Below are 11,339 nucleotides of genomic sequence, written 5' to 3' on the forward strand. Positions count from 1 at the left end.
CTTGCTCACGAGTGCGTTTGCTGTGTCGACTACACACGAACTTTAATTGCTGTGCTTTGCTTGCACATTTTGCACATTGCTTCTCTCCAGGCTGCTATGGGCCGACCGCGGACCCACTCCCTTCCCCCCCGTTGTTAATTGTGTATTTTAGTGAATAAATTCTCTGTTTTGTTTTCACCTTGCCTCTGTCTACCTTATTGCTTGGGTGTGGTCAATGCTCCCCTGTGTCGAACTCTAGAATGGGTGGGTGCCAGTGGCGACCCCTACCTGTGACACAAACACCATGTTTTTAACAGTTGAGGGTGACAAGTACCCCCTATAACCGACAGACAGAAATCAGTGAGGCATTAATGTGCATTGTAGGGTAGGGGCTGTAAAATACTTATCATGTACAGTGCTGAAATGCCTTAGCCTGGCAAGCCAAACTATACAGAAATGTATAGTCTGGAGTCGGACCATTCACAGAGCTGAAGCCTGTGGGTGGGATGAACCAGTGTCTTTCAAACTGCCTCTGCACATAATAGGCCAGCACTTGAGACCAATCGTAGCTGGTCGGTAAAACGGCAAATACATCCTTCTTTAAAACTAATGACTTGAGTGCTTCTTTCTGCTCAACCTTCAAAGAAAAGCCCAAGTCTAACTCTTCCAAAGCTGATTTAAACGAGCGCGTCGAACGAGGACGCATGGTCAAGCCCCCTTGGCTATATAGGAAGCCGAAGGTGCCCCCGCGCGTTCATATGCAACGCGAAGGGCTGCCATAGACAACTGTAAATGCAGCTCTGTCGTCACCGTCCTAAGGCGGGCTCAAGGACTCCGTACACAGATAGAGCGTTCTGATTGGACTGACTGACTTGGTGTTGGACGCAGGATTGCCTTAACGGTGCAACCCTAGACCATCCCGCTAGGCAAAACATATTTTTTGCCGCTAGAAATGCCTGTCACTTTAGACATATTCAGGGATGCAAACAGCTCGCTTTTCGGCGCCTCCCGCTTTTTTCACGTCGCTTTGTGGGACTTGTGTGAATCATGCAAATCCGAAGAGTTTTTTTTTAGGGGGGGGGGGGGGTCTGTAGATAATTGAGATGCAGTAAATGAAGAAGAAAACAATTCTTTCTACTTCGAAGTTGTCCATTGAATTGCATGTGACAAGGGGAAACATCTAATGACATCAAAGAATTCACTGAGGGCAGCGACGGAGAACGGTAGAAGGCTACTTTGCCTATGGATAACCAGATTACGCACCTTTACGCATGTCCTCCGCTTGCCATGTGGATAAAGTTAAGTTCGTCATGCACACCTCTGGATGGGTTATAAAAGCTGACTCTGCTGATATCATCAATAATAAAATCAGGATTAAGATCAGATCAAACAGCTCTGTGTCTACCGTAACATATCCAAAAATAGCCTTTGTCTTTTAAGTGTCGGGAGGAGCACACCTGTTTTCTGTGGAGTATAACCTAGAATTGTTTTTTAGACTATGCCTACTTAGCCTATTATGGGAAGACAATTACGTGAGTGAGGCTAATTTGTCATGTTATGTTGTTTAGTAGTTGTATTGGAAATCATGGCCTTATTGTAGTAGTTGTTAATTTATGTCAACATCGTTTGAATTGTAGCAATATGGCTAATCGCGATTAGCATAATTTTGGTTTAGCCCTTATCATTTTTTGCATTTAGATTACCAACTAACTATATCCTCTTTTTTTATTGGCCTACTATGTTTGGATTAGATGTAGCTGGCAGTGCAGCAACCTGCCTTGACAAAAAAAACCTTGTAGGAGTGTATATGGGACTTGCATAAAGAATAGCTATAGTATAGAATATAGAACACAATAAAGCAATGTTGAGAAGAGCTATATAAAAAATAGTATTCCCATCATTTGTTTGTATTTGGCAGTAATTGTTTTGTTAGTGGTGTGCCAATATTTCACTGAAACCTTAGAATGTGTAGGCATGGGCTAATAGGCTATGTAGGCCTAAACAGCAAGTTTAGGGGGATTTTGCAATTTGCAAAAATCATTTTGGACAAAACAAAAAAAGGTTGCACTGGGCGTTCTTTTAAGATTTCAGTGCCCAAACATTACTACAATGGCTTTTTTTCGGCAGGGTACTGAACATCATGACCCCCCTACATTCACCGTAGTGACCATGGGTATTTCTCAAAGTCAAGAGCTCGTCCTTGATAGAATGCTTTCTTTCAAGTCGAGTGCTAGAGAGACAAGGCTACACACCTTCCCAGTACCCCCTCCAGCCGTCAAGATCACATGCAATGGAACAGCCTAGCGAGTGTGGAAGTGCACGTCAATTGTGCAAGGCTCCGGCTGCGCGCTTAATTAGAACCGTGGAAATTGTGCTGCTTTTACAGGAGTTCCGACAACTGCAGCTGCATGTTCCTTTAAATAAACTTTTTGGAGTAGCCTACAATATTTCCACATTCGACTTGGTCTTCACATATCACAATCCGTAGTTTATAATTATGTTAGTGTCAATGGAAAGTTATACCGGTAATTGGCAACAGCAACGGTAATGTTAAACTTCTACAAAGTTCGTAGCCTATTGGGCGTAATTCTGAGATAAATTAATAACAAGTCTATCACAACTTGTTCATGCACATTGACATATGCATTTAGGCCTATGATGAATATGCACAATAACTTGATAAATGCCTGAGCAAATATACGATGGCATTAACAAAACACTTGATAAATCATATTTAGCCTACATTAACACGCACTGCTTCTTTGCATCTACTTTCCATCTCCCTCTCTCTCTTTTTTTTTAAACCGCACCGTCAGAAAATTTCTAGTTGTTCAATACGCAAAGGATTGTGGGTTATTTCTTCACTCCGAGGATCCATCGATGCATCCTCCAAAATTCTACGAAATTCTCAGAACGAAGGACTCAGCACTTGCTAGAATTTGAAAGCATCCTTGACTTTGGAACAGTGCTTGACGAGATTTGATGACGTAACGTCCTTGAAAAAGTGGCTTGGAAGGAGCAATCCTTGACTTTGAGAAGCACCCACATATAGGCCTTCCTCCAAGATGCTCGATACCCATAATGCACCACCCCACGGCCACCGGCGCCACACTGCGCACCTAAGCACACCTACACCCCCCCCCCCCCCCCCCGCTCCGAGGCTCTCTCTTTTTTGACCACATGTGTGTTTGCATCCCTGCATATTGTGTTATGACGGTTCAGCAGTGTTGTCATTGTGACTGCTTTGTGAATGATTTCAGGACATGGTTTGATTTTGAGGACAGGTGTTCAACTGTTTTGAGTTGATTATTTGTTTTTTGGGGGGTTAGTGTTTCTAGTTTTGAGAAAAAGTTTGGAAATGGGTTTTAGCAATTGTGAAAAAACTGTAAGTGCAGTTCTGCAGTTTTTTTCGTTTTTTCCAATACGTTTTTTTGAGCGTTCTTGAAGTGAAGATTAAGGTCCCATCTCCTGCTTCGCTTCAACACAGCCATCATTGAAAGCATCCTCACCACATCCATCACAGTCTGGTTTGGCAGTCTTGACACACTCTCCCGGAAGAAACTTCAGTGCATCATCAACAGAGCATCCAAAATCATTGGTTCACCCCTACAATCTCTTGAATCACTCCACCACAAACGGACACTACGGCGGGCACACAAGATCATCTCTGACACACTACGCCTTCCAGCTACTTCCCTCTGGGAGGCGTTACAGGACAATCACCTCCAGATCATCCCGCTTCAAAAACTGTTTCATTCCCACAGCAATACACTTTCTGAACTCCAAACGCTGGGGACTGTTATGGATTAATTTAGTATGACCCTTATGTATCTATTGTATGTATCATGTATGAATGTGTCTGTAGACTGTATGTTACACTATAATGTAGCCCAATGTTGGAACCTGTATCAAGAGCAGTACTGATAACCAATTCCACCAGCCTGGCTGTGTGGTCATTAAAAGAGAAAAAAGAAAAGAAAATGGATAAAGGACCATAGGAGAGAACAGGGAGAAGCTAATGCACCGAGCAGCATGACTTATTTGGGAGAAACTTGCAGAGAACCTGCAATCTTTTTTTTTTTTTTTAACTTTTATTTTTGGTATTTATTAATGCATATACAAATACAATTCAAAGTAGACCATAGCCCTCCCACCCCCACCCCTCCCTTCCCACATGGGTAACAGCAAATCATCAACACAGCACAGATATGTCAAATTTAAAAGAAAAAAAAGAGAAGAAAGCCATTAGTCTCTCGGCATTATAATGTCTTTAACTCTGGCGATGCCATTTTTCCAAGTTCGTATTGTCCGTGGGGTTGCACCATTGACTTTGGCAGAGGAAAGTTCAAGGAAAATAATATCTAAAAGGGTATTCAACCAATGTTCATATGACAGATTGTGAGGTGGAATTCACACTTGTAGCAACCTGCAATCTGCAGTGGATGATTGCACTTAAACCCAGACATTTTCAATTACCTGTTTTTTTTGTTTTTTTTCAAGTATTACAAGTCACTGGCAGCGTACAGTTTAGTAGTGGCTACAGGGGAAATTCTATAATTCCACAGCTTGCAAACTGACCAGCATCTCGCTATCCGACAACACCAAGCCAAACACAAGGTTATTATGACCGCCGCGCAGCAAGGGTAGGGTGGAATTGTTTTCGGTGAATATCTTGAGAATCGTAGGGCCTAAGAGGACCACCTTTTCTTCAAATGTTGGTCTGAAGAGGCCATGTCATCACATCCCGTAACCACTTGATTTACCGGTATGTATAGTGCCACGTAGTTAACAGCCCTATTGTGATGTCATCAGCCCAATGTTAAGTCTATGGGGAAAGTGTTCAATTAATAGTTCAAAAACTATACAAGTGGGAGGCACTGTGGCGCAACAGGCTACAGCGCTCGTGCTATCTACGGTTCCGAGTGCCCACGGGGACCCAGGTTTGAGTCCGACCTGCGATCATTTCCCAATCCCACCCCATCCCTTTCTCCCGCTTGCTTCCTGTCCCTCTCAACTGTCCTATGAATAAAAGCAAAAAGCCCAAAACATTACATGCACTGTAATAACACACAATGTAAAATCTGCAATTCAAACACACCATACATTAATTGTGGCTGTAATTACCTAATCATGGCTTTATTACAGGTCAAAGTTAATCCCAATCATCAGATACATTACATATATTACATAATACATACATAATACTTATGTCAATATTATCTCTAAGGAGCAATTTCAATTCAATATGCATTATACACAATATGCAGTATGCATTTACATTACATCAGTTAAAAATGCATTCACTCTGCAAACCGGTTGTGCAGTGTCTGTGGTCTTCCATTCATGTAGTTTATTTACATGTTGTTTGCCATTCCCTCTTTGCTCTCATACTTATAGGGTCTGGGTTTTACATGTACCTTCTTTTCATCATTCTGTATGAGATGAATCTGCGGCTCTGTCATATTTACAGTATGTCTGTTGCTACATTCTCCTCCTTCTCTACTCTACTGTCATGTTCTTTACCCGAGGAGGTAGAGGGTCCACTCTTTCTCCTCCTATCTTTCCCTGAGCCTCCTTATATATCTCAACAGATAGTGTCCCGCCTCTTTCATCTTCTCCTGCTCTGCTTGTACCTTCTTTGTCTCCTCCTGTTGCACTTTCTCATGTTCCTGTATCTTGCTCCTTTCTTCTGTCATCCTACTCTCATGTTCTGTACCTGAGGAAGTAGAGGGTCCACTCTTTGTCCCTCTTGTCTCCTGCTTCTGTGCATCTTCTCTGTTCTTTATTTATTCTTTGGCCCTCTCATCATATTCCCCTGCTTTTCTTTTTCTTGAAATTCTAATGGCTTCTTTTTTCCCTCCACACACTCTTTCTGTATTCTCTTTCTTTCTTCTGCACTGACCTTCTCTACCTCTAATCTCCTCTGCTTTTCCTCATCTGCCTCTTTCTGTGCATCTTCTTTTTTCTTTCTCTTTTCATCTGCCTTTTTCTCTGCTTCCCCTCTCTTCCTCTTCTCCTGCTTTTCTTTTTCTTGAAGTTCTAATGCCTTCTTTTTCTCCTCCTGTGCTTGTTTCCTTTTCCTCTCATCTGCTGCCTTTGTCTCTGCTGCTTCTTTTATCTTGTGCTGCTCTGCTTGTATCTTCTTTGTCTCCTCCTGTAGTTCTTTCTCATGTTTCTGTCTCTTGCTCTTTTCTTCTGCAATCCTACTCTCATATTCTTTACATGAGGAGGTAGAGGGTCCACTCTTTGTCCCTCTCGTCTCCTGTAGACCAGGTCCTATCTTTCTCTGAGCCTCCTGATACATCTCTCTAGTGTAGTACCCCCCTCTATTGCTCTTCACCATGACCTCTATCTTCTTCAGGAGCTCCAGGACCTGAGTGCGGTCTATCTCGTCATTGTTAAAAACATGATATCTACCTCCACATTGTTTCACAGTAGATTTGAGAGCAGGACTTTTCTCTATATAGCTCTCCACTGGTTTCCCCTCCAGCACATCTCCATGGGTGAGGAGCACTATAGTAAACTTTCTTAAAGCTTCTTCACCAAAGTTCTCCCTGATCCACGACACTGCTGCCTGCTCCTCCTCTGTGAATGTCACACCTAACTTGAGCACCAGCAGGAGGGCATGAGGCCCAGGTTTGGACAACTTCAGACACTTTTCTATCTCTCCTTTCAGCTCGTCATTAGTCTTTTCGGTATCAAATAACCCTGGGGTATCCGTGACACTAATCCGTGTAGCATCAATTTGTTTCCCCTTTGTAGCACACACTTGAGTCACAGATTCAAATGAGAACTCTGATTTAAACACTTTCCTCCCCAGGATGGTGTTTGCTGATGCACTCTTTCCTAACCCAGTTTTGCCCAGCAGCACAATCCTCAATTCAGGCACTGTGGAGACACAAACAGAAGAGTTATCAACACACTGTGTTTTTTTCTCTGCCAGACGAGGTAAACAGAATTAAACTAGACAGATAAGGACAATTATTCGGCAAGGGCATTTATTAGACAACATGAATCCTTCCTTACAAGTTGACCCTGAGAGAGAATTGAGAGATTCTCCTGACAATGACACACGCACGCACGTACACACGCGCACACACACACACACACACACACACACACACACACACACACACACACACACACACACACACACACACACACACACACACACACACACACACACACACACACACACACACACACTCACTCACTCACTCACTCACTCACCACAACCATACAACTTTGTCTTTATGTCTTTTTTCCTCTAAAGTCCTAGAAAACAACAAAATCACAGGTCTCCTTTGCATGTAGCCTGAATGTTAGTCCTCAGTTACTGTATACATGAAAGTGTCTGCTAAATGAGTAAATGTCAATGTAATTGTACTGTCCTGGTTGAAGGATGTTAAAACACACAAAAAAACACAATACAGTGTTTGTTTTTGTCCATTCTTATGCCTTTCTTAAAGCAACACTAAAGTTTTTCATACCTTAAAATAATGTTTCCAAAATCATTTCAGCGGTTCATCAACTCGTAACAGGGTGAACGGCACTTCTGCTTTCACTTCGCGGCCCTCTATCGGCTATAACCGCACTACTGTATGTAAATTAACGAGGTGGGGTATTGTATCTGTAGTTCGATGAAATGAGACATCAGAAACTACAAATTTTACTTGCTTCGATGTTGCAATACATCATACTTTCATGACATCATGCAACATATTCTACCTTGTCTGTTATTTGCTGGATAAACAAATAGTGTGTGTGCGACAGAGGAAAAGTGCTTTAGTGTTGCTTGTCCTTGTCCTTTGTCCTTAGATGCATAAGTGGGGTCAAAAATGACCCCAGAGGTTGTTTTCTTGCAGTATCTTCTTCATTTTAATTTTTTTTCATTTAACCTTCTATGTATTCCTCAAATAGGTTGTCTTTGACATGAGGCCATTTGGATTTGTGTCTAACTGTTATATTTTTAAAGTAATTTAATGTTTTGTATCAGTACCACCGATCCGCATAGGTGGGGTCAAAAATGACCCCAAGCATTTTCTATGGAATTTCAAAAGTTAACCCAAGGATCTTTTGATTTTTATCAACTGTGGCAGTCAGGTATACATTTACTGTTGATTATCACATCTCATGTCAGCAGTTTCACCATCCTGAAGGCTATTTTTACACAACAACATAAATCTAAGTATCATCATATAATGTGGCGGCCAAGCGTTCATAGCGACGTCGCTTTTTGATCCTTCGATGTCCGCTCTTCCTATAATTGTGAAGCAGAATTCACCAAGCAATATTTACAGAGGGATTTGTTGATATAGCGTTCTTGGCCTGATTTGTATGACTTTTTATGCCTAAAAATAGGGCAAAAATCCATTTTTTTAAGCCAATTGGCAGTACCTTCTGATTTACTGGATAACAAAAGAAGATATTCATAATCACCTCTGTAAATGTTTTTTTATTTGATATATTAACACTACAAAAAAAATATTTTCAACCTGGCTTTTTCCAATGGTCAGATTCTTTGCATCAAAACATATATGCAAATCAGCGCATATTTAATTAGACACGTCCTAATTAGCATATTTAAACATAAATACAGAAAACTTGCAATACGTTTTTTTCTCTTATTTATGTGAGTATTCAACTGGTAAAGTTTCATGAAGATATCTCTAAGTTAAAAAAATTACCCTATTCACCTATGTTGAGATAATTTTAGGATGTTTACCTTTTTTGCCTATCTAAAAGCTGTTTTGTAATAAAATGTTAATTAAAGTGATGCATCAATATGTCCAACATGAAATAAAAACATTTTAGACAAATATATAATAAAAATCATCATCTTTAACCAAAATGAGAGACATTATTTGAGATTACAGCAAAAAACGCATGCATTCTAATTGGGGTCATTTTTGACCCCACTCATGGAAGAGTGTAGGTATTGGTAGCCTATGCATCTAAGGGTTAACAAATTCTTCCATTTTAAAATGATGCATACAGTAAAGTGTCGATATTGTGCAATACCTGAATCCTGTATTGATGTAGAATTTTTGGATGTCATGACAGACACTGTTTGGGCATGAATTTCCATTTCCATTTATCAAAATGCCATCTTGATTTCATAAGATAAGACCTATTAAATACAACAACAATGACTTGTTGAAAATGCAGAGCGTGCATTTCACATACTGCAACATATACTCATACCAACATGATTATTTTAACATGGGTTCCCTCCATAAAAGAGACCTGCATATAGCTTCACAGTATGCGGTTACGGACGTATCTTGGCTTCATTTTTTAGGCAAGAAAAAATGCCACTCTTAACAGCCATCAGCATTTAACAGAGATGTATAGTAACGAAGTAGAACTACTTAAGTACTCTACTTAAGTACTGAAATGCAGTATCTGTACTTTACTGGAGTATTATTTTTTTCTCCTACTTCTACTTTTACTTCACTACATATTTTTGATGAGTATAGTACTTTTACTCCGATACATTTTTTATGTGCTCCATCGTTACTCGTTACTGGTGTGTCGGTCACGAACAAATCCGTTCCGGATTGCTCACAAAGTCCTAGTCACACTGATGCGTGTCACTTGTTGACAGCATGATCTTAGCTTTCCAATGGGAGTAAATAGTTGCTGTAATTAAGGGTTCGCGAGAAAATCAAGGTGAAGTTAGGCTACATGAGAAGCATTCATTTGTACAATAAGTCATTCTCGAGTAATCCCGTTTTTAAATTGCAACATTTCTTCTTGGTCTCCGACTTCAGTCTGTGTAGCACCCCACAATAACTAGCCTACTACTTGAATATTGTGTTCTTCCACTTGTTTGGTTTTAGAACATTTATTTAAACTACATAGATTACATAGAAAACATAAGCATCACCTCCACATATTCCTATGCATTATGCCTATTCTAGACTAGCCGGATAACCTACCACGACTGAGGCCTAATTACTCTAATGTTCTTTTAAAGTGACAGGCACTCAATTAGACAATTGACATTAAAGATAAATGTAAGTCAATATGACAATCGTGTAAAATGTGAGTCAAAATAAAAAATCAATATCAAATACTCAACATACTATGTATTTTAACTAATTGTGCAGATCATAAATAGGCCTAATGTTAACTTCATATAAATTTCAAAATGTTTGAAATACAAACATATGATATGAAGCCACCTTTTCAGAGTGTGGGGAAGTATGCCTTGTAATGTCTGGTCTCCACTGTGTGGTGGGGCTCCCATATCAAATCAGTATCAAAATTCTTAACTTATGTTAAAACAATTGTGACACTATAGTCTTATCATGTATTTTTCATGCTATGGCTACTGACTGATGCATTAGATAGATAGATAGATAGATAGATAGATAGATAGATAGATAGATAGATAGATAGATAGATAGATACTGTAGATAGATGGCTACAGATGATCAATGATTCTGTATACCTATTATTGTATTAAAAGTGAGTTGTATCGGTCATAACACCCCTACAAATGACATTGGGAAACCCATACAGTTATATTTATTCACCTTGTTTAACTACTACCATATGTTTAAAGCCTAGTCTAGGGCCTAGGCTATGGCCCCCGTGTGTCTGCCAAGGGGCCTGCACTGAACGATTGTGCTGATACCTTTTGCACCCATCTCGTTTGCAAATCAGCGAATTACACAATACTTCTACTTTTACTTCCAGTACTTGAGTAGTATTTTAAAAAATAAACTACTTGCAATACTTAAGTACAAAACATGTTTAATACTTTAGTACTTCCACTTAAGTATGGTTTTTAAAGAGCACTTCTACTTCTACTCAAGTCACTTTTTTGATAGAGCACTTGTACTTCTACTCAAGTCTGGATCTCTAGTACTTTATACATCACTGGCATTTAAGATGTGAAATATCCACTGAGAATTAAACAATTTATGAGGTTTTATCAGGTCAAAACGATAGCACATGTCTATATGCTACGGTGTTAGTGCCCAGTGACACTGCAGTTACGAAAACAGAACACTTCGGCACTCTATTAATATCTTTGTCAACCACTTGAAGTACAAAGACAGCTACACATATGTAGTTAATTCAGGACTGTCCAGATTTGATAATCATACCTCAAAAACAGTAAATCATTGTCCTCATTGACTACTATTTTACATATGTCACATATACAAACTAGGTGGTGGGGGGTATAATCAACTCGCCAGTCAGCCTGTTAAGGCATAATGCCTAAATGTATGCTGAGACCTGCAATAGACATGAACAACCTCACTATGTTGACATAGAAAAGCCATTATATCATCTATATCAACTATATACCACAATGCAACAACCACATGTTGCAAAAAGACATGTCG

The 11,339-nt window shown here is 39.9% G+C and overlaps 1 protein-coding gene across 1 annotated transcript; it reads right to left on the bottom strand.

The window, feature by feature from the left end:
* Positions 1-234: 234 nt before the first annotated feature.
* On the bottom strand, positions 235-10,634 carry LOC134077126 (GTPase IMAP family member 9-like). The gene is made up of 3 exons (XM_062532539.1): positions 10,622-10,634; positions 5,882-6,867; positions 235-267 (listed from the first exon to the last, which is right to left on the bottom strand). Exons 1-3 carry the CDS (start codon positions 10,632-10,634, stop codon positions 235-237), a joined length of 1,032 nt encoding a protein of 343 aa, XP_062388523.1.
* Positions 10,635-11,339: the final 705 nt, after the last annotated feature.

Source organism: Sardina pilchardus, chromosome 1, assembly GCF_963854185.1.
Source record: "Sardina pilchardus chromosome 1, fSarPil1.1, whole genome shotgun sequence".
Taxonomy (NCBI): Eukaryota; Metazoa; Chordata; class Actinopteri; order Clupeiformes; family Clupeidae; genus Sardina; species Sardina pilchardus.

Coding starts and splice junctions, on each gene's coding strand:
- LOC134077126 (XM_062532539.1), bottom strand. Junction 268..5,881: donor GGAGATTAGAGGTAGAGAAG/GTCAGTGCAGAA, acceptor TTTGTGTCACAG/GTAGGGGTCGCCACTGGCAC.